The 24,973-nt window shown below is 37.3% G+C and overlaps 1 protein-coding gene across 3 annotated transcripts in view; it reads right to left on the bottom strand.

The window, feature by feature from the left end:
- The window catches only part of Tdrd3 (tudor domain containing 3), a 145,597-nt gene that overhangs the window by 49,007 nt on the left and 71,617 nt on the right, over positions 1-24,973 (bottom strand). For all 3 annotated transcript variants that reach the window (XM_005366058.3, XM_026788750.1, XM_026788751.1), the window contains 7 exons: positions 20,238-20,398; positions 15,164-15,305; positions 12,571-12,642; positions 9,630-9,779; positions 5,670-5,810; positions 4,472-4,628; positions 3,527-3,652 (listed from right to left, as the gene is read on the bottom strand). In XM_005366058.3, the coding sequence (XP_005366115.1) occupies positions 3,527-3,652; positions 4,472-4,628; positions 5,670-5,810; positions 9,630-9,779; positions 12,571-12,642; positions 15,164-15,305; positions 20,238-20,398 (949 nt within the window). The remainder of the gene's footprint in view (positions 1-3,526; positions 3,653-4,471; positions 4,629-5,669; positions 5,811-9,629; positions 9,780-12,570; positions 12,643-15,163; positions 15,306-20,237; positions 20,399-24,973) is intronic.

The following is a 24,973-nucleotide window of genomic DNA, read 5'->3' as shown; positions in this document are numbered from 1 at the left end:
GCTTTCAAGCACTTGCCAAGTAAGCATGAAGCCCTGAGTTCAGCTGCCTGTTCTGAAAAAAGGCTTTTAAAGCTAATGCTGGAAGACATTTCCTAAGAAACGGTCAGTTACTTCGGATGGAATATTTAAACGTAAAATTCAAGAAATGATAGTACACTTGGCTCTTCGAGAGGAATTGCGTATGATCTGAAAGTAAATGTATTAAAAACCTGTATTAAATTTGATACACACACGTCTTACATTTAAAGGAGGATGTTCGCTCAATAAATCTGAAACACTACAAAATCTGACATGTTCAATAATCCTCAAACAAAATACTTGGGAATATTTGTAGTTCACATTTTATCATGATAATATGACTTGGGATGGGCTATAAATACAAATAAATATCCCAGTGCGTTTAGCATGCCTACATTTTGACTGTTGTCTGCCATATGAAGTCAGATATAAAATCTTCAGCATTACAGCACTGTCATAACTCAAAAAGATTCATATTTTATAGTGTTTGGGGTTTCACAATTTGCTTTAGAATAGCATAACCAATATGACATAAGAAAACCATCCAAGACAAAATTTGCTAAGTGGGCTGGGTTTTGTCAGCTTGACACAAGCCTATACATATCTGGAAAGAAGGAATCTCAATAAGGAAATGTCTCCATCACACTGGCCTGTAGGCAAGTCTGTAAGACGTTTTCTTGATTACTGATTGCAATGGGAGAGCCCAGCTCACCGCGCGTGAGGTCCTTATAAAGGAAAGCGGAGTGAGGGAGCAAGCCAGGAGCAGCAGTTCTTTGTAGCTTTGCTTCACCTCCTGCCTCCAGGTTCCTATATTGAGTTCTTGGCCTGATTTCCCTTCATAATAGACAGTGAACTCTAAGATTAAATAAATCCTTTTTCTCCAAGTTACTTGTGGTCAAGGTGTTCATCACAGCACTAGAAACCAAACCAAGATACTTGCTAAGCTAAATACTGACTTTTGGAAATCCTAAATTAAACAATATCCAAAGACAGCTTGAACTGAACTGAAACAAAACACAAATACTAAGAAAAGCTCCATTATTCAATGATGTATGTATATGAGTGTGGTATATGTTACATTTGTGGTGTATGTTACGTGTGTGTCTGTGTTACATGTATTGTGTGTGTGTGCGTGCGTGTGTGTGTGTGTGTGTGCGTGCGTGTGTGTGTGTGTGTGTGTTATTAGAAACTGAACTCAGGGCCTCACACATACTGAGCAAGTGCTAACTTGCTATTCCTCCTACTCACAAAGGGTTTCTGAAGCTCCAAACCTGTATACCAGTGAATCACAACTAATCCTCATAGTGTCAGCTTCTTCAAGACCCAAACAATGATGTCAAGATGAACTTAAAACAAACCATAGGATCATAACACTCTTCACAAGACAGCTATCCATTAAGTCTTAGGAAGACTATTCTGAAAAGCGTTTTAGATGCCACTAAGAAAAATGTTCAACATTTCCTATTACCTGCAAATATCTAATTTAAAATGTAAGATTTTTGAAAGAATTCCGAGTAATATATTCCAGGCATTAATTCCAATTAAAAGGAAACAATGAAGCTGTAAAATACCTGAAAACCAGTTCAGTCAATTGTCTCGACTTTCCTATACACCCCAGGTCACTTAAGAATACTGTCACTTAACAAGAAAGTAAATTAACAAGAGAAAGATTAATAGAACAGTATGTTAAGAAAAAAAATACACTTGATGGCCACTGCAAATCAAGCTCTCCCATCAATCTTGCTGTCTTCACTGTATCCATCATAACTTCTGTCTACAAATGTATTCATTTATTGTGCATCTGTTTACACTAAAGTGTGGAATAATGGATCTCTTCTGTATGGTGTCAGTATCATTAGAGTGTGGGACAGAAAGCTGCAGTTGATGGACTCTGTCTGCTCAGCCAATATTAACAATAACAACACAGTAAATCAGCAGTACTTTCTCATCAGCCTGATTAAAGCATTGCCCAACCATTCAAAACAACCAGTCGGCCTTATTTTAGCAATAAAGCTTTCAAATAAAGGACTAAACATTATTACAGATTATAAATATGCCTGCAAACATACTGTCATTTATGAGACAAAACAAAGGAGCTTAGAAATACTTATTAAAGAGGATTTAATCGTTACTTAGTGAATATTATTATTAACTTAATATAAACTTTAAAATGAGCAAAAAAATAAGAGGACTTAGCAGAAGAAATCTTAATATGATAATCAGATATGATCTGGCATACTCATAAACTACAATAATATTTCATTTCCATATGCCAAATCACAGATGAGTTATATATTCAATTCAACAAAAAGAAACAGAAAACCAAACCCATGATTTATGAGTCACCATAAGATGCGAATACAGGAGTCAGGGATAAGAGGCATCAAGAGAGGTCCTCGTGGGTACTGAAAGGACACTAAGAAGTCAGTCAGGACAGAGTCATTCCTCTGCTGACTATGTAGAAGCAAAACCATGTCATGTTGCCTAAGATTGTCCTCACACAATGTGAAAGCTGCTTGCAGAAGTTGCCAGCAGCCCCAGGAATAAGGAGCAAGAAAAAAAACACATCAGTCCTCCACCTACAAAGAACGATGGTACAGCTCACAGCAAGCAAGCCTGTAAGAGAAGCTTGACACTGGGTTAGCTCACAACTCCATACCCCCAAAACCTTAGCTACAGACTCTGTAGTCTTTGTAACACAGCGATGGAAAACTAAGTTATCAGTCTTACATGAGCAAACACTGCTCTCTTCTCTCCTCTGTTACCCTTACAAATTTTCCATGTCAAACAGGGACTGTTCAAACACTACAGTATGTTTTCTATAAAATATATATATAATCTATAAAATATATATGTATAAAATATAAAATCTAGTAATAAACCCTGGTTTTCATAAAATACACTTACTTAAATTTTATATTAAAATCACTTTGCTTTTAAATTTATTTGGCAGAATTAACAAACCTGAAAGAAAAGTTGATTTTAATCTTTTTAAAATAATATTTGAAAACATTTAGCATATCCTATACTTGTAAATATATAGCTAATATAAACATAGCTAATATACTTACTTCTTCCAGTATTTATAGTACTCATTACAGTACACCATGTGAAGAAACAGTACAGAAAGCACACTCTCAGGAACACTCTCATAAAATATGTACAGATGGAGAGAAAAGAAACAGTCCAACTGCACAATGATGCAGGTGACATAAGCTGTGCTGCAGCGAGTTTTCCACCACCACCTATTTACACACCTGGCTCTGGTCTCTTAGGGCTGTGGGTGCAGCGGTTTGCTGGTATTCCTCAATACACAGTTAGGAGCAAAGGAAAACTGGTGTTTTTTTCATATTGTAACAACTAAAACTTTCTGTGTTTTTGTGAAACAAAATTTGCTATAAAAATTCTAAACAACCATTCAGAATAGATATCATTTTGTACAACGACAAATGAGATAAGTCTTTTAAAGAAATTGATAGATTTTAAAATCTATTTTAAATTAGCCTACCTTCCACATTCAAAGTTCCCATTTTAGATTCCAAGAAATCAAATAATGTGCTTGGTGCTGACGGCCTTGCGTTTCCTAGGTCTTCTTCATCTTCAGATCGTGAGCGACCCCTGCCTTTCCCTCTACCTTAAGGTTTAAAAGCACATACATACATGTATAATGTGTGAAAAGCAAAAGGAGAAACCACACTAAACAGAACCATCAATCTAGTAAATACAATTGTATATGCATTTCTTCTTATCATCTTTAGTGAATTCTATTTCTTGTCCAGCAAAAATGCTTTAAATAAAGCTATTAAGAGGCACCTTTAATCTTTAAGATGATCTGTCCAAATGAACATGGGTCTCAGATTTGAAATAAATATGTGTCATTTTAATTTAAAAAGATTTTAACTTAAAATGTATTTTCTTTCTACAAAAAAAGTAATGTTGAGTTACTCAAGCTTAGCGTAATTATAGCTGTGCATAACAAAGCTTTGTAAACACTACTCGATCTTAAAGGTATCTCACAAATTCACATAATATTTAGAATACCATTGTATTAATTGCATATGTATGGTAATTTATTCATATGTATATGGCCATTTCCCAATCTGTTACTCAAATGATACCACTTTAAGATGTGACAACTAAAGAGTGAAACCAAGTAAAAGGTTCTGTTTGTTGATTTGGGGAGTTCAGAGACTGGTAAGTTTTTATAAAAATGGCACAGCTCTAGAAATAACTCCTAGAAGAAGATAGTATACATCACAGTCTCTCTTGTCACAACTCTGCTATTAGACACAGTTTATACAGAGATAAGACACTCATGGGAAGCAGTCCCCAACTATGTCTATGGCTCCCAGCTTCATGCTCCTAAGAACCACACTGTTACCTAGCATTACAGCCCTCACGGCATAAACCTCAGCCTTGGCCCATCACTTATCTGCTGGCACATGAACTGTACCTCTAGGAGGTGGACCCACAACAGGTTTCTGTTTATTGCTGTTTAGGAGTACATTCAATGCTGCTTCTAAGTTGTTGGCATTATCCATAAGTGCTTGCCTCGACGCTTCCTTACTGAAGCCCATTTCTGTTATGTGCTTCAGAGCTTTCTCATCTACCTGCAGAGAATGAAGAAAAAGCTACAGTAGAAACTGTACACAAAGTTAGATATCCATTTTAATTACAGTATGTCTTTTAACTCAAAATTTTGTTCATAGCTGTTGGAACCTGGTCAAAGAAGGATGCATGGTGAGCAATGTCTTGGGACCTGTGAGAGCCTCCAGGGAAAAAGCAGAGGGTCTTTTACATCAGGTGCATTTTGTGATTTTGGGCCTCCTGGGTTAAACATTTACCTTCAATTCACAAGCCATGTTTATTCTTGTTGAATGTCAGAACATAGCTATAGAATCAAATCATGTGAAAGGTTATGCTGACTGCTGTCCAAATCAGGATACGGCCTTCTCCTGTGCTTTTGTGCTTTCCCAGATAATCTGTAGTACAGGAGAGGCAAATGTGTTTACATTGGTCTTTCCGAGAATGCTCTGGGAAAGGGCTACTTGGCCAATATTTAGTATGTCCTTACTGGCACTTATTTAAGTTTTTTTTTTTTTCTGATCATGTTTTTCTGAACTAAGAAGCTTTCTTGGATCATTGCTTTCTTTGTTACATTCGTATATAAAAGTACACTGAAAGTGAACCAAAATCATCTACAGCATTACACTGTGATCCACTCCATTCTTTCAGGTCCTTAGATCCCAGGTCCAGCAGAGAATGTCTACACAGGTCAGCAAAAGTCAACAATAGCTAGGGAAAAACTGCCACAGTCAAACAACATTCCAACTTACTGCTTCTACACTAATAGTCAAGGAAGAATCTGTACTATAATAAAGTTCCATTGAAAATCAAAAAAGAAATTACAAAAAATAAATAAAAAGTTTATGCTATATTAGAATAAGTTCTTAGGGAAATAAAATGGTAATCAAAAATGACCTCATTAATTTTCATGATAAAAAAATGGAAAAATTATATACTTCCCATCTACTATAAGAAACATAATTTACATAGCCCCTCAACAAAAATGCAAAGAAAATAACATCTGATGAAAGATTGAGGATATTGAAAGCACAGTATATTTGCCTGTGGCTGACTGCCATGCTTACCAGCTCTCTATAGACACCTTCATGCTTGCTCTCTGATTTGGAAGGCCTTTCCTTCGGTAAAACTTCCCTACTTCGGTGACTGACAGTACCCATATTGAGATTACTTCTGGCACCACCTCCACCTCCTCCAAACGTCTTAGTCTTAAAAAAATAAAACAGACAAAAACTTAATTATTTTTCACAAGTAAAAATAAAATAATAAATACCTAAAAATAGCATAGAGCATAAACATCTATAAGCCATAATATTTTCTTTCTACAAGTCCGGGCAGGGCATTAAAAAAAAATACAAGATTTTATTTAAGTCATCAAAACAAGCCTATCTGTTCATCAATACAGACTGAAATAAGATGATATAAACATCATAAAAATTAGTTGCCCAAATTACTCTAGCAAAATATTTGAGTATGTCTTGGATTCAGGCCCTAGAACCATATACAAGACAAGGTTATTCTGAACAAAGTACTAAACTGACCAGTAATCAATTAAAATATGCCACAGTCTGGTGATATCATTATATAAACTTAGAAAGAATGCCATGAATGCAAGAGCAAAATCTGTTTATTAATTCATTAACTATATACATTGTATATGTATTTCCTTTCAAACAACATATAAAGTCTGAGTCTACATATTTGGTCTCGAAAAACCAAAAAAAGTATATAAATTTGAAACTTGATTTAATCTTAATTTTTGTCTTTTCAAAATAATTATGGAAAAAAAAACAGACCATAAACATGACTGACTGGAATGATAGAGTATCATGGCTGAAAAATATCCACGGCTGATTACTAACATCATTGAAAGAAAAATCTTAACTATATAATATTTTTCTGAGTGCTATATTTCATAAAACATTAAAATCTTTATAGTCATTCTTTACGTCTCCTCTGATATAATGTCCTTTATCTCTCAGAAGTTCTCCCTAATTTCAAATTTTCTGAAACAAACAATTTTGTTCCACCTATGGAGCTGCTATCTGTACCACTTCTTCTCCCGAATCAATTCAGCAATCTGCCATTCTGTCTACAATTGCAATCTTCCTTCTCTGTGGCCAGTCTCAATGACGCAACCAGAAGAAACCCTTTCAGATAGCCATTGGCTGACGTTATTGCTGTGAGCAAGACGTGCAAAAGCTTGTAATTTCTAGGGGCTGGAGAGATGGCTCAGAGGTTAAGAGCATTGGCTGTTCTTCCAAAGGTCCTGAGTTCAATTCCCAGCAACCACATGGTGGCTCACAACCATCTGTAATGAGGTCTGGTGTCCTCTTCTGGCCAGCAGGCATACACACAGACAGAGTATTGTATACATAATAAATAAATATTTTTTTAAAAAAAGCTTGTAATTTCTAAGAAGTACGTCAGTTTGTCTTTCAACAATTTGAAACTGCAGTTTGAATTGCAATTGACCTTGGTTATCTCTCCTTTTCTGCTACCTCAGCTTCTGCTTCATCCAAGAACCACCTTGCTGTTTTCTATTTCTGCTCTTTTCTGTAGCTTTCGTTTTTCCATGGATCATTCCCCTTAATTTAACACATAGCTGACCTTCTTCAAACCATCAATCAAATTCCATTATCATTACCTAATTAGGCCGATATATGAAACTGCTGTGTGAAACTTATTTATATGCATTGTTATTTACAATCTAGATCATCCATATGCTACATATCGATTTACTCTATAAATTGCTTTTGAGTAATACTGGACAAAGCCTGAGTTAACTAACTTCAACAATCTCATAAACAAATTGGGTTTTGAAATGTTTCAGTCCTTGAAAGCTGTGAAGAAGACATATGATCCATTATAATATAAAATCTGAAGTACATTATAATGCTAACTATATAGTCCAATATATAGGCATTTGTAACTTCAAATAAAACCTTAGGAAGAAAGCTTGGAACCAATGGAAAAGGTTCCAAGCATCTTCTAAATTTTAAAATTTATAGCATCATTTAATATTTTGAGGGAAAATTAAAATATTTCATATAAAATACATTTAATGCATATAAGTGCCTTCGACTGAAGAGCACACTGAAGAATTCCAACACTAGTGATTACTGTCACAAAGGAGTGTCATAATTTGTGCAGTGTGTAGAGGCAGTTGTAGATGTTTTGAGTTGAGCAGTTATAAACCCTACAGCATCCATGACAGTTCACGGCTCCTAAATTTCACAGATGAAGCAAATTGGGCACAAAAGTTCATCATTCAATTCAGGACCATCAGCAGGACATGCTCTGGCCTGCCCAATATCAGAGGCTTTGTGTTCAGCCTTACTCTAAACAGGAGATAGAAAGAAAGAGGAAGGACAATTGAATATCAATAAGCTTTCTGATGGAGGCACTGAAATTAAATAGAAAAGTGATTATTCATAAACCTTTATTACATTCTGAATGCAGGAAATTTCAATTTTAATGAATAAAAAAATTAACCAACAAACACAAAAGTTCATAACAAAATCTGAAAAAATCAATCAGAGAAAAAAAGCTAGTCCAAGTAAGCAAGAAATTCAAAACTATTTAGCTAACCATAGTGTAAGAGAATGGGTGGGCATATGCATGTAAATGGGTTCATTATAAAAACATATATAGTCCTATGATTAACATTTGCTATAACTAATTAAACATAAAAATAACCTAGCAAGACATATTTCTAATACATTAAATGATCATAATTCAGTCCTCAGAAGCTTTAATTTTTAGAAGCAGGTATTATAGAGGTAGAATATTTTTATATTAAATGATAACTAGCTCAACTAAAAACAAGAAATCCTCTACTAGGATGTAAAAGAAAAGTGTGTTATTTCATTAAGAAAGAAAAGGAGCCCTATCATACAACAAAAGTATATGCTCAACTATGTTCATAGCAGCAGTGTTTGTAATAGCCAGAACCTGGAAACAACATAGATGCCCTTCAATGGAAGAATAGATGAAGTATGGAATATATACATATTAGAGTATTACTCAGCAGTAAATAACAAGGACTTCTTGAATTTTGCGTACAAATGGATGGAAATAGAAAACACTATCCTGAGTGAGGTAAGCCAGACCCAAAAAGAGGAACATGGGATGTACTCACTCATATTTGGTTTCTAGCCATAAATAAAGGACAGTGAGCTTATAATTCGCGATCCTAGAGAAGCTAAATAAGAAGGTGAATCCAAAGACAAACATATAGGCATCCTCCTGAATATTAACCTTCATCAAGCGATGAAAGGAGACAGAGACAGAGACCCACATTGGAGCACCGGACAGAAATCTCAAGGTCCAAATCAGGAGCAGAAGGAGGGGGAGCACGAGCAAGGAACTCAGGACCGCGAGGGGTGCACCCACACACTGAGACTATGGGGATGTTCTATCGGGAATTCACCAAGGCCAGCTGACGAGGGTCTGAAGAAGCCTGGGATAAAACCGGACTTGCTGAACATAGCGGACAATGAGGACTACTGAGAACTCAAGAACAATGGCAATGGGTTTTTGATCCTACTGCACGTACTGGTTTTCGGGGAGCCCAGGCAGTTTGGATGCTCACCTTACTAGACCTGGATGGAGGTGGGTGGTCCTTGGACTTCCCACAGGTCAGGGAACCCTGACTGCTCTTCGAGCTGATGAGGGAGAAGGACTTGATCCGGGGAGGGGGAGGGAAATGGGAGGCGGTGGCGGGGAGGAGGCAGAAATCCTTAATAAATAAATAAATTAAAAAAAAAAAAAAAAGAAAAGGAGGCACAAGAATGGATGACTTGCTAATAGAAATATTTACTAGAACTTCCAAGACGACTTGGAAAAAGAACATACAAATCCAACAGGCAGGCTCAAATCCCCAGGGGAAGATGGCATTCTTCCTCTTCTACAATACGTAAGGAGAGCAAAGTACGGATTCTTGAGGACTAGTTATGTGAAAAGCAGTAATGGCCATGAATAATTAAAGAGAATGCAATGAGAGAAATTTGGGGAAGTTATCTTACTTCTTTGCTCTTTGCGACCTCTGCAATTGCAGCCGTTCTTTGCTTTTCAAATTCATCATTATCATTTGTAGGCTTGACGGGCATTGAAACTTGCAACGTCTTTCTTCGATCAAGTTCTCTGCTATCCACCTGGACATTAGATGCACACTTCTGGGAAAATAAATTCATATGATTCAGGATTTCCAAAAGAAATTATAGTTCTTTATAGAAAGAACTAGTTCTTTAAAAGAAATGTTTATATTTCTTATCATTCGTAAAAGTAAAATACCACTCCATCCAACAGATTAAAAAAACAACGGGAAGATGATTACAACAGAACTTTTAAATAAATATAAGCTAGATTTTTTTCTCTACGTATGTGTGCACACGCACATGCATTTATGCATGTTTGTGTGTCTTTGTGTATGTGTGTGTACACATACATTACCGGAATGAGGCCACATACTTACAAAACATACTGGGATGCAAGACCCAAGTTTCATTTTAAGGTAATAACTTTAAAACAGCTGTAGATTTCAAGGTCTCTACATGAACTAAAACCATGTAAATTTGATTTTGTAACTAAGAGTTCAATTTCCACGTTACACTAAAATATCCATAAATCAGACACTTGCTAACATGTTAACAAAATGCATCTGACCTTGTAGCAAAGACTAAAAGTATGCTCTCTGTGCCAATTAAGATATAAATGTCTTTGGTTTTTTTTAAGTTTTGATTTTTAATCTCATAGTTTAATAATGGCATGTGTCTCTGTCTGGAAACAGCCCCTGAACTCTCATCCACACCTCTACAGGTCCTCTACAGTGACTGGGTTTTTGCAGCTCATTAACAAGAAGGAAGGGGAGAAAAGGAAATTCCCTCAAGTGTGATACACAAATACAGTGTGCTTCCTCCACAGTAAACAGCTATTTATGTATCACCACACAGCCAGCATCACCATCTTATCCCACCTATCATGCTGGGGTATGCCGCATAAGGCCTATTCAGAATGAAAAAAAACGAAACACTACCATTGAAACTAAACCCTTTTCTATACTTCCTACCATACAAAACTGTAATTCACATTTCAAATTATGGACAAAAATTAAATCAGTAAGTATCTCTAGGGGGGAAAGTCATTTTTTATATCATAAGTAATTTAAGAAAGAAATTCTATAAATGATTCAGAAAAAAGTAAATTTTTACAGATATGTCAATTATTACCTTCAAGTGTAAGTTACTATAATAATTTCACTGTCTCTTTTATTGTAGGCAGAATGTTATTAACATTTTTATCTTTAAAAAAGGGCACGGGATCATGCTTTTTATATACTTAAAAAATGCATGTGAAGCAGGAATTACTAATTTAAATCTGAGTATAGCTCATAAAAATTATTTTGGGCTTTGTTTGAAATTTTGGTATTAAAAAGATATTTAGTTGGTATGAAGATATGAAATAAGATCAATTAATTGGCATCTTCGTACCAATTAAGATATCTTTATAATACCAAAATTTCAAACAAAATTCAAATAAAACAAAATACAAAATAAAATGTTGGTGTCAACTGCCTACTTTTGTGTCCCCAATTCACCTTCACTTTAGCCAGCATTCTCTAAGAAAAGTACAAAGTAAATACAGCTCAAAACTTTGCTGGTGGCAAAAAAGGCAAGGTCAAGAAACACAGGGATTCCTGTCGGCCTCCTCATGTGGAGGAGTCTGCTGGAACACAGCTAATGGCTGTGTACAGGAAGGAAGACACAAGACCCAGGCCAACTCAAGACCACCCTCCAAGTTCCTCTGCAGTAGGAAAGGTCACGCAGTTTAATGAGAATGCCCCCTTGGGCTTATGCCTTAATGCTCAGTACCCAGTTGGTGGAACTGCTGGGGAAGGATTAGGAGACCTGGCCTTGTTGGAGGAAATGTGTCACTGGGGGTGAGCTTTGAGGTCTCTAAAGTCCAGGCCATTCCCAGCTAGTGTTCTCTGCCTCGTGCTAATAGATCAAAATGGAAGCCTGTGACACCATGCTAATCCGCTTGCTACTGTGCTTCCTTCCCTCCATGAGAGCCAAGGACTCACCCTCTCAAACTGTAAGCCCCAATTAAATTTTTCTTCTAAAAGTTGCCTTGGTCACAGTGTTTGTGTTATAGCAATAGAAAACTGAGAAATGGTTAAAAATTAAGGACTAAACATTGGATTATTTAGGTTCTATAGAAGAAGAATCTGGCTACTGTAATTGAAAATATCAGCAAGAAGTAAAATTAAGTTTCCAACTTGTTGTGTTATGAGCGGCGGGCTACTTTCCCGGCATCTGGCCGCCCGCACGGCTAGCTTTACCCGAAATAATTACACGGAAACTGCATTCTTTTAAACACTGTCTGGCCCATTAGTTTTAGCCTCTTAACCCATTTTTAATAATCTATGTAGCACCACAAGGTGCGCTTACCAGGAAAGATTTTAACCTGCGTCTCTCTGGAGTGGGAGAACCCTGGCGACTCCCTGACTCAGCTTCTTTCTCCCAGCATTCTGTTCTGTTTTCTCCACCTACCTAAGGGTTGGCCTATCAAATGGGCCTAGGGAGTTTCTTTATTAATTAACCAACGAAAGCAACAGATTAGAAAGAAATCACTCCCACATCACAACTGACATGAACAATTGGATAGAGGCTGAAGAAAAGAATTTAGAGGAAAATTTTTGCATATTTTTTATCTCTTTACTTTTAAAATTCTCATTTTTAAAAACTTGTTTTCCATTAACCTATTATAGTTAGCTATAATTTGTTCTTCATACATAATTCTTAATTGCTTCTATCTTTGGGGTAGCAAAACTATTAAATTCCTTGTCCTTCATATTTCCATGTAACTCCACAGAGTCTGAGTAAATAGCACAAAACAGCACACAGCTTGAGCACAACGAAGAACATTCTTTCCTGACTGAGTAACCGACCAGAAGAAAGTCCTTACCTGTCCAAAAGGCAGAAAAGGAGGTGGACCACCTTCAGTTCCAATATTGCTTCTATTATGTTTTGATAAGCTCTGTTTAAAAACATAAGTAGTCATAAAGCATAAATCACACACATAAGCACACCAGGAACATACAAATACACCGGGGATGCACTGCTTAACATAGAATCTTAGGACACAACAGCCTTCTTTATGGTATTTCAAACTACAAAACATGCAATTCTGTATTCTTTACTTCAGTAACCTGGCAAAGGTCATTCCTCAACTCTCCTGACCAAAATACATTCAAGTTTAATTTTCAGAAATATTTTTCAAGCTGTTGTCCTTTGGAGAAAAGAGACCTCCTCAAAATATAGCCAATTCACAAAAATAAACTCTGGCAAGAACAATTTTACTTTGAAGCACATAACCTATAGACTAATAATGCCTTGAATAGTTCTACAAGAATGAAGTTTTTAGAGATAATATTTACTAAATAAAAATCATTATTGGTAAAGGTAATTTCTAGTACTTCAAACATCATACTACTATAGTTCATAATATGGAAAGTTGCTCAGTAAAAATTTGTCAACCTCTCTTACATCAATTCAGATATTGAAGAGATAATCAACCAACTGGGTTCTTTAACAGTTTTGTTATATTATGTGTGCATATGTGTAGGCAGATACAAACACACATGAATAAGTATATGAAGTACAGAGGGCATGGGTCAATTTTCCCTTTCCTCCCATGTGGATCCTGGGAATCAAACTCAAGTTATGAGGCTTGAAGGCAAACACCTTTACCTGCTGAGCCACTGCATAGCCTCTGACTACCATTTAATAGACACAAGCTTCCAAACTCTTACCAGTTCCAGTTTTATTTTCAAGCTTGCCTAATTAGAATTAGAGAACAATGTATTGTGAAAATGGGCAGAAAACTGTCTTCAGCAAAAGCACTTGCTCATACTGTGAAGGCCTCTACAGGGCCAAGGGAAGCTAAAAAGGATCCCATTCAGCTCTCCTTCCCACTGAAGGTATTAACATGCACCATAAAGCTATTGTTATTAAATATATCTTCTAAACTTTCAACTTGTGCATTTTAAAATAATTACCATTACAGATGTTGTGATGAAAATACAAAGTAAAAGAGTCTCAAATTATTTTTAAAAATCCATCACATACGTTTTAAACATATTCCAGAGTTCCTGAATTATGTAAACGCTCTTACACAGTTCATGTAAATTACAGATTGAGTAATAATGCTAATGGCAACTATAATATCAGTTTAATGAGAAAAGTATAATAAAAAGTGGTACAGGGATGGCATACTCTTCACAATCTACATGTGAGTTGTCAATCTCCTTAATTAAAAAAAATTAGCACGGCACAATTATAAGACTATCTAGGGTCCTTTTCTCAGTTTCTATTTAGTTACAAGGAAGGGATTATGTAAACAGCTATACATCATTTCAATTTCTACTAAAACTTCCTCTAAAGGCTAACATAAATTAACAGCTCTTGTTAGCGTGAAAAATCAAAAACTTCTATTTCTTGCACTGATGAAGGTACAAGGAGCCAGACCTAATCTCCCTTTACACACAATGATTACAACTGTACTAAACCCAGCACAACATGTAGTGTAAGACTGCTATTCCTAAGGGAAGAAGTAAGCCATGGCTTCTGCTTGGATGTACAATGTAGAAAGCACAGCATGGAGAGTTCAGTAATCAACAACAACCTCAGGAGAGGAGACCCAGTGTCACTAAGCCTTGGAGAGATGCACACCAAAACCAAGAGGCTCCATTTCACATAGAAGATCTACTATGAGAAAATAACTAGTGGACAAGTCAGAACCTTACTAAAAGAATAAAAGCAAAATTAGCATATAGCCCAGCAATCTGACAAGTGTGCATACAAAAGAACTGGGAGGAGCTATTATTTGCATGCTCATATTCACAGTACCATTTTTACAGTGAGCAAAAGCTAGGAACATTAATGCCCGCTGACAGATGAATAAACAAAATGTGCTATGAACAACAGAATACTACTGAGCGTATAAAGGAAATTCTGACACATATTACTCACACAGAATAAGCCAGACACAAAAGAACAAATACTGTAATATTACATGTCTAGGAGAAAGTAAAACAGCCAAGTTCATAGAGAAAGAAAGTGAATCGTGTTTACCATGGGAAAGGATGTGTGAGTGTATGCCTGTGTGTCTGTGTGTTAGAAATGAGTAAGTTCTTCGCTAATTTGATAGTTTTAAGTGAAATGATTATTGCTGGGAAGTTGGAAAATTACATAACCATTGATCTGACTTTAAAATATCCTTCTCTTATCTGAAAAGTCTCAAACCTGCCAAGATACTGTAAAAAGAACATTTAAACCAAGAAAAAGTAATATAACAAGTACTGAAAAATTTCACCTGATTTCGAGGAAGATTGTGGTGAAATCATAGTAGACAGTTAGTTGCTCTAAGATCATCGTGTTCTAGCTTCATAATTCTGGCACAAAAGACTAAGGCTACCACTCGTTATGGGACACGTTCCTCGAGAACAGTCAGAAAGCCTGGCGTGCAACAGTCTGAGCCATTCTTACTGCACACTTACTCTCTGTAACTCCCACTTGTCAATCAGATGTTCCACCTCACCACCAAGAACTGTGGTGTTAGAGTCAGTCAGGAGCAGGAATCCATTCTTTACGTCAACGACGCCCGAGAGCCTTACTTTCGTGCCAGGCGGTGTGTTCAGACTGACGCAGAAGAAAACCAAAAGGAGTTAGGAGTTAAAGCTGTATTGACACTCCTCCACAATATGAAAATGAGTCTTATGACATAATCAAAATGCACTGACATCTAAACCAGTTTCCAGGGGGAGTAGCTATAAAGTATAAATGAGTCACGTTAATAAAGACCAAGTATAGAACAAAATGAACTTGGTTTCCATAAGTTAAAGCAAATGTAGACACAAACAATCAAAACACACAAAGCTGCAGTAAGGAAAGGGAGAGCAGTTTTCTTTTCCTAAGATTGATTTTCACTTTATGTGTGTGAGTGTTTTGCCTGCATATATGGAGCTAGGGCCCTGGGAACTGGAGTTACAGATGGTTGTGAGCCATCGTTGTCAGTGCTGAGAATTGAACCCACAACTGAACTGGAAAAATACCCAGTGCTTTAAACCACTGGGACATCTCTCCAGCCAGGAAAGCACTTCTCTACTCTACCATCTATAAACACTTATCTCCCTCTCTTTGTTCTAACTTTTGCTATACATGGCAAAAATATACCATTATTAAATTAAATTTTAATGTAGAAAAAGATATCTAACCAGCAATAAACATAGAAATTTAACATTTACATGAGTTACCGTAATCTATAAAACCCCTTTTTGTTAGTCATCTAGTTAAAGACAAAACATGAGAAATTACTTATATAAGAACTTAAAAAAAATTTATACACCAACTAGGAAGTATGTAAGTACTAACTGCAACAAGACTTTTCTAAAAAAAAAAAAAAAAAGCCAGTGTTAATCATTTGGGTTAATCAATTGGTGAACATTACACCACAAATTCTTGCACAAAAAAACAGAGACAAGATGTTTATCTTCCCACAACTTTGCTGAAGGGAATACAGGATGAAATCCACTTCATCACATTGGTTTGAAAGCACAGATATGAAGTGCACTCCAGCTCACATACAGCAAGAGAGAAACTCTCAAATAGGACTCCTAACACAATCTGCCATGAAACATGGGGTGAATTAGAAAGTTAGCCTGCAATGGTTTCGTTATTCACAGTTGAAGGGCATGCAGACATATGCAACTTCAAATCAGTGAGTGTTAATACCACAGCCCTTCAAAGGACAGCTACTAAAAATCATTAGCAAAATGAAGTAAGAATATGTCTATTTCTCAAGCTTGAAAGAACCCTTGCAGGGTAAGATAGATTACATACTGTTCCATGTATCAGATATGTCTAATATGTGTATCACTGCATTATTATCAATTCTATCTCAATAAAGCCATTAAAAGTGTTCTGCGGCTCACTAGTTGAAAATCCTGTCATAATTCAACACTGACAGAACAGCTAGTCACAGCCTTGCCTAACCTCACCCGTACAGAGCTCCGTGTCAGAAGTGCAGCCACTGTGAACAATGCCCCATCTTCAAGATCAGCAGTAACTATGAGCAACACAATTACACTAACAAGCTTTTACCAATTCCAGGCAATCAACAAATACAGATTCAATAACTCTGCAGTTCATCATTTCTTCATTTCTGAATGAATCAAAGCAAAAGGCACCACGGACCATAGGTTGATGCCCTTTTATAGCCAAAGAAAGCACTAATTATACTACTGATCTATTTTTTTCTTGAAAAGAAGTTTCAGCCAATAATTTCTAACAAATCAATAAAACCAAGAGTGAATAAGAATATATCAGCACATGAAATTATGAATATAGGGAACTAACTGCAGAAATCAAACAATAAAAAGGTAAATATCAGATAAATAAATATCAAAGAAAACAGAAAATATAAAAACAAATGATTAACTTTGTGTTATTAGATGGCTATATCCTCCCGAAACTTTCCTTAATGTCAAATAATTTGAGAATGGACTTAAATTTTTATAAAACAACTGATAGAATCCCACTAGATTAAATTACAATTTTATTGCTACAAAATTAAAATTACATTATACTTTTTACTTCATTGACTTCACTATCATAATTAACTCTTATTTAGAGAGTACATTTTGATTTACTAACTACTTCTTTAGCACCCCAACATATCTTTACTGTTTCTTCATTGTAACTACAAACAAAACCAAAAACTGTGGAGGACTGTACAGGAGATGGAAGGCTAGAAGTGCCTAGAGAAATACACAGCCCATTGAGGCAGCACAGCCCAGCCCTGAATCTGGTTTATCCTATCTAGAGAGTTATTTTACCTTCCTCCTAAGGCAACCACTACCCAAACATTAAAACTCTTCTAAATTATCCCCATGAAAGAAGAGTTTTGCATGCTGTCATTTCTGTGATCGCAAAGGAACACAGGCTGCTTCAATAATGAGTGAATGAGCATGTAAAAAATTTAGCTGTTAAACCACAATAAATCCAACAGAAAAGGACAGCAGATGGCATTGGGCAGAGAAAAGTTACAGAGGAAAAGCAGAAAAATATGCATTCCTTAGCAAGTCAGCCTTCTGTGTCACCCTTGAGCCCTTGGAAGGGTTGCACCGAATCTGTCAAGGGAGGAAAGACTATTTTCCACAAACAGGAATCCTTCTCTTCAAAAAGAAGGCAATGCAATCACTAGGTAGCTAAGCCACCTCCCCGTTTAGCCCTTGTATAAAACTCAACACTTTTGATAAACATTTATCCATTTATCATCTCAGGAGGGTCCCTCCTTTACCAAAGGCTGAAACAGACCGAAGGAAAGCAGTATCAGTGAAGACTGCTTGCATCACCCCAACCTACTCCAAATCCCTAAGCTCTACAGAACAGACCTGTGCCCTTTCCAAGAGCAGCACAGGCCAGTTAGTCACTGTTGGAGCACAGTCTGTGAGTGAGGCAGTGGGAGATTTCTGAGAGTTTTGAGAAAACTAAGTAAACAAGAGTCTTGTAACCTCTGTTCCTCCATAACAAAGGCTGTTCTTGAAATGTGCTTTGGAGCCCTCCCAGGTGTCCTGGTACCAGGTTTATATTCTATTGCCCATCATCTCGCTTTTGTTATTTAAAGATGTTGTCAAGAACCAGTTGTCCCTGGGTCTGTAGACTGCCTAAATTCTTACAAGCTTGCCTAAGCCTCAGAACAGAGCCATCTGATGCTCTGAATAAAGTTGGCTACCACGTGAGACTTTAGCCTGCTTCATTTTGGGGACCTTCCCTCTCCCAGGTTCATGTCGACTACAGCAGCAAAAATTCACCTCTCTCAAAACCATTCGTATTTCAAATCAAACTCCCATCTACCCCAAGCTGCCATATTTCTTTGGGCTCCAGGAAAATAATTACATGTCTATATGCCTATATTGTTATTGTATCAGCTACTAGGAAGTAAAATTTAACTTTATCTTTGGACTCTCCCAAAAGGGGAATGGAATACAGCGTATGGTAAAGACTATAAACTTGCTTTAAAAAAAAAAAAGCATTCTTTAGGAATTTACACTGAGTAAAAAAGCTCAGAGGAACCAAAGTAGCAAACAAGACCATATACAATGACTCAAAAAAGAATAAAAAAGCTTACAAATATACAAGAAAAGTTCTTTCTTCAGAAAGCAGTGTTCAAACTGCCTTGATAAATGGTGTGGGAAGTCTTTCTGCTGTCTATGTGTTGCTTTTATTGGTTAATGAATAAAGAAATTGCTTTGGCCTGTGATAGGGTAGAATAGAGCTAGGCAGGAAAACAAAAAAAATGAATGCTGGGAGAATGAAGGTGGAGTCCTTGAGAAGCCATGTTGCCCCACGGGAGAAAGACACTCGGTAACCTTGCTGGTAAGCCACATTCACATGGCAATACACAGATTAAAAGAAGCGGGTTAATTTAAGATGTAAGAGTTAGTCAATAAGAAGCTAGAGCTAAGAGGCCAAGCAGTGATTTAAATAACACAGTTTTTGTGTGTCTATTGCGGGACCAGGCGGGACAGAAACCTCGGCAAACATTGACAGGAACACACTCTCATCTTTCTACATCTTAAGAGTTGTATCTCTAAATATCTGTAATTCCTACTGGCTAACTTTCATAGTGTTGTAAAGTGCTATATAGTACCAGAGGGAAAAAATAATAATTATTAGTCTTAACCTGCTGTGTAGTCAACAATTTACAATAACAACCTGTAATAATGACTAACCCGGCAAAATATGCCCACTGGTCCAAGAGTGGCGTCCATGCCACGGGAGTAACTAACCACTTTATAAATGGATTTAAAGCCCACACCACAAGCTGGAACCCAACCTGATGCTATTATCAGGACCAAAATACCTGTAGCTAGACAGTTCATAAACCCTATGGGAAAACCCACTACTATCTTAAAACAACATAGTATTAAATAATCCTATTGACTTAAATTAGTGTAACTCTCATTAGAAAAGCTCCTTGCTGATGGCTGCTGCTGGGAGTAGAGTTTCTTTAAGAGTGTGGCCCCTGGTAGGTCAACCAAGCTACAGTGAATGGCTCCAAACCCAATGTATATGAGCAGCAAACACTAGTCTCCATGAATATAAAAAGGGAAAGAAAAGTTGAGTGGGTAGGGAGTGGTAGTGGATTTGGGAGGAGTTGAGGGAATGCTTGCATGCATTTTTTGCTGGTTTTTTGTTTGTTTGTTTTTGATTTTCAAGACATGGCCTCTCTGTGTAGCTTTGGAGCCCATTCTGGAACAAGTTCTTATAGATCAGGCGAGCCTCAAACTCACAGAGATCCACTTGCCTCTGCCTCGGGATTAAAGGCACGTGCCACCACGGTCGGGCTTACATGCACATCTTACATTTCCTTTATAGATAACACAGAGAAGTGACTAACTTTATCCCTAACTGTCTTCTAGGTAGATAAAAGAAACAAAAATTTGAGCAATTTCTTGAGAAAAAGTACAACATTCACTAAAGACTCCATTCCTCCCTATTCAGATTCTTATGATGAAATCAGGCTTGTAAAGCACCTTCAACTTTTCTTTAACAAGTTATATGACTCACCTGATCTTTGAAATATAACTGAACTCTACTGCCGTACAACTGGTATGCCCATCAGTCATCTGCAAACGAAGCATCCTTGGTGCAGCCTGAGACTCCTCATTGTCTTTTGGTGCAGCGACATTGCGGACCTTCTGAATTTGTAATACACATGGACCTTCAAGCTGTCACACACAAAGGAATAAAAGTCACTTCTTAGTCATTGCTACAATATCAATTACACAATTTTCTCTTTTTAATGGTTATTTACTATGACATAAAAATAACTTCAATTAAAGTCAAGACTGAAATTATTCTCTAATTCAGAGGTAAAATTTCAAACAGGAAACCTGCAGAACAACTTTGTGAATTCACCTTAAGATAGTTCCAAGGCATGAAAGCACTAAAGGAACAGTTGATTCCTGAAACAAAAGGTGTGCTAGGCCATGCTCTAGCCAGTTCCTATAAACCTGTTTCCTCCCCATCACGTGAACAGGCAGTCAGGAGGGAACACATTGCCATTACTGTAAGGGATACCACCTTAGAGCAGCAGCTCAAAGGAATGTTTCCTTTTCAAACACATCAACTTTACAGCCCTCCCACACCAACTGCACCTACTAGTTAAAGAATATATACGAATACAGTGCTCTGAGCGCAAGATACAGAAAGTTCAAGGAGTGAGGTACGCTTATTTCTACACTTCCTTTTGTTTTGTTTTTCGAGACAAGGTTTCTCTGTGTAGCCTTGACTGTCCTGGAACTCACTCTGTAGACCAGGCTGGCCTAGAACTCACAGAGATCCATCTGTCTCTGCCTCCTGAATTCTGGCATTAGAGGCATGCGCCACAACCGCCTGGCTCTACACTCCCTTTTAAAAATGATTTTAAATATGATGCTATAAGACATGTGTTGACAGGGAGAAAAAAAATGTTCTCTCTTGTCAACTTCAATCAAAGTAAAACTAAATCAATGGACTAACTAATTATAAAGCTAAATGTTTATATAATAAAATGGTGATAGCAAAACTGGATAAACACAGTTAAATTTGCTTATATGTAGAAAAATAAATTTAATAGAAATGATAATTACTACATAGATCTTTAAGTTATTACCATAGTTTTAAAATGTTTATTTTTCATTAGTGGTAAGGTTTTTTAAAGTAAATATTTCTGTGCATAAAAATTAATACATATTTTCAGAAAAGAAATGAAAAACAGTTGGCAAACATTTATACTTTATTTCCCAAGCAAGCAAATCACTAAGCTGAAAAATCACCGTTGGCCCTGAACAACAGTGTTACACATTCAGTTTTATCTAGTCTCACCTTTCCTCTAAGTTATCTCGGCCTCAGCTATCAAAGGCAAGTACTACTTCTGGGCAAGATGGTGGACTAGAGCAGGCTTCTGAGAGAGGCAGTAAGAGTTAAGTAAAGGAAAATGAGTGTTACTACAAGAAGGAGGAGGAAAAGCTTCAGAAATCCAGAAAAGAATGCGAGTAAAAAGGGCAATGCACGCAGAGAAGAAAGGCAGGGCCAACAGTAGTGTTTCCCTGGTTGGAGGAGGAAACAAAAGCCACTTACAAAAGCTGCTTGGCGTCAGGAAGAGACAGACAGACAGTCAGACACACACACACACACACACACACCATATACAATAAAAATTTAAGGCAGCTGGCTTCTCGTTGAGTGGTACTAGAGGCTGAGTCAGCAACTAACTGACAGGAAGTAGTAGGGAGGAGTCGTGTGGAGAAGGGTTTATAAAGATGGGTAAGAAAAGCATGAGGACTTCAAGGAGACACGAGGAGGCCAGCTAGGTGAGCTGCTTGCTATTCAGCCTGTCAGAGAAGCATCTTGAATTCTTTTTTTTTATTCTTTTTTTTATTTATTAAAAATTTCCACCTCTTCCCCTCCTGCCATTTCCCTCCCACTCCAGTCGGAAGATCTGAGCATCTTGAATTCTTTAGCAGAGATTTAAATAAGTTCTCTTAGTAGTTTTGAAAGAGTCGGTGCCTGAGGGAACAGAATTTCTTCAGGCTGCAGCTCTTGCTTGTGACCTAGCGGCTGCTGATAGTGGTGGAGTTGCAGCTGCTGACTAGGATAGCCGAAGTTTAAAAGACAAGTTAAAAAGAGGACAATAATTGGTACCAACACGGGGTACCAAAATACAGCATGATGTTTTATTATTTTGTCTTTTGGGGGAACCCACCACTCAGATCGCAAATAAATCATACAGAAAGGCTTATTCTTGCGAATGCCCTGCCTTACTTTGGCTAGTTTCTTGCCAGCTTTTCTTATCTTAAATTAAGTCAACTACCTTTTGCCTCTGGCTTTTATCTTTCTTACTTCTGCACCTCTTACTTTACCTCTTTCTCTGTGGCCACTGATGCCCTCCTCTCCTTTCTGTCTCACTGTCCCTCTTTTTCATGCTCACTTCTCTTTCTTAACTCTCCGCCTGCTAGCTCTGCCTGGCCTTACTCCTGCCTCACTGCCCTTAGGACCACCAGCTGTTTTAGACAGGCAAAGAATCACAGCTTTACAGAGTTAAACAAATGTAGCATAAACAAAAGTCACACACCTAAAAATAATATCCCCCAACACTGGCCACAAAGCATGATGACCAGAGTTCAAGTCCGAGGCCCTGAAAGTTGTCTTCCGACCTCCACACATTCACCAAGGGAAACACACATAACCATTCTCATTCTCTGTCTGTCTCTTCTCTTCTCTTCTCTTCTCTCTCTCTCTCTCTCTCTCTCTCTCTCTCTCTCTCTCTCTCAACAGATGAATAAGTTTAATAATTTTTTACCTGTTTGAATACAATAAAGTATTTCTGGGGCTGGGGAGATGGATCCACAGTCAAGAGCACTGATGCTCTTTCAGACAATCTAGATTTCGTTCCTAGTGCCCACAGTGGCTAACAAGCAACAACCATCTGTAACTTCTATTCCAAGAGATCTACTGCCCTCTTCTGGCCTCCATAGGTACCTGGCACACATGTGGTACACAGATACACATGCAGATAAAACACCACCACAAATAAGATAAATAATAAGATCAATACTCTTGAAGGGAAAGCAGTAGTGCACCCCTGTAATCCTAGTACCTGGGAGCCTGAGGCCCAGAGGATCACAAATTTTGGTGCACCCTGAGCTAAACAGCAAGTTCCAAACTATTCTGGTTTATTTGACGACGCTATGTCAAAAAATAAAAAAGAATAAAAAAAGCAAAAATGATTTTCCAGTGCTATGCTGTAACTTATTTAACATGAAGCCAATACAGCAGAAGACAGGGCTGGAGCTTTATAGCAGTGTTGAATTCACCTGTGGAACACATGGTACATGAGCACCAATCATGTACCCTCGTGTAAATAAAACTGACAGCCCAGGGAAAGAAATACTTTACCAGAGCCATCAGTGACCATGGTGCAGAAACAGAATGAAACACAGCGCTGTCTCACTCAAGCAAGTCTTTTCTACTGTGCATTCCACAACTAACATCGAAAGCAAACGTGGGTGCACAGAGCGATGAGAATATTATTCTGTAACTGGACGCAAAAGAGGTCAGAAGATTAGAGGAGCAGGTACAGTTGAGTCAGAAATTACAGACTATACAGCGGTTTGCCTACAGCTGGACGACATTTGGGTGCTGCAGCAACAAAAGCTGTATTCATGCAATTGTTGCTTTTCCTAAGACTACAGACAATAAAGACCAATCATCTAACATTAGTCCGGGGAGATTCTCAAACAAATCACCAAAAAGAGAGCAAAAGAAGGTTTTACTAAGAACAAGCTCTGTTAAACAGCCTTGATGCCCCAATAATGGAGGACGTAGGATCACAATCATTAGGGACTGAGAAAGACAATAGTGGTAAGCTGTCTGGAATCCAGATCCTCTCACAGTCTCAAGTGATGTGCACATACAAGACCAGTAAGATAACAGGAGCAAGGGTAGTAATACAAGGAAAATGTATAGATTAGAAGTGTGGTGTATATTTACTGTAAGAATCTGAAATGCCTATCCTTCAGGAATTTTAGAGCCTTCAGAAAATACCTTGAATTGTTTCCCAAACTTGAGATCCCTGAACAACAGAAGCCACAGTAGGAAGAACAATAGCACAGCAAACAAACTGTCCCTATGGCTTTGAGTAGTTAGGAAAACGACACAGGAGGGGAGCACACGGAGCTCCCACTTCCCCCAGGGGCAGCCACAGTCTCCAGGGTCTCTGCCTTTCACTGCTCAGTGTGTGCTCCTGACAGAACATACTTCTGAAAGTGGTTGGTGTTGTTTCCCTTTTCAGAGCTTATTTGTTTAAGACACTTAGAAGGATAGAGATCTAAATAATAAGAAATTTTATTATTAAGTCCTAGTAAATAAAACACAAATTCCTTATTTTATTCATTTTTCTGAAAAATACAAGTACATGTTTAATTTTAATAACTCATTCACTAAATGGGACACTAATAAGCTATCATTTACTGAAGACTAAATTAACAGAGTAGATGGAAAACAACTTTAAATTAAAATTGGAACATTTTCCCAGTTTTTTTCTTCTTAAAAACATTCACCCTCTAAATGAGAACTATTCAGAGGTTGCCTCTGAATTTTAAGGCAAGGTTGCCATCTTGTGGCTCACGTTGGTATCGCTGAGGCTCTGAGCCAGTCACTTCACCTTGTGAAACTGAAGCCTTCAATCAGTTGAGCATTTTAAAAGGCATATGCAGCTGTCAGCAGGAGGACTACAAGTTAAAAAGAACTAACTCCAAGCC

The sequence above is a fragment of the Microtus ochrogaster genome, unplaced genomic scaffold (genome assembly GCF_000317375.1).
Source record: "Microtus ochrogaster isolate Prairie Vole_2 unplaced genomic scaffold, MicOch1.0 UNK6, whole genome shotgun sequence".
In the NCBI taxonomy this organism is placed as follows: domain Eukaryota; kingdom Metazoa; phylum Chordata; class Mammalia; order Rodentia; family Cricetidae; genus Microtus; species Microtus ochrogaster.
This window is presented reverse-complemented; position numbering and strand designations above follow the sequence as displayed.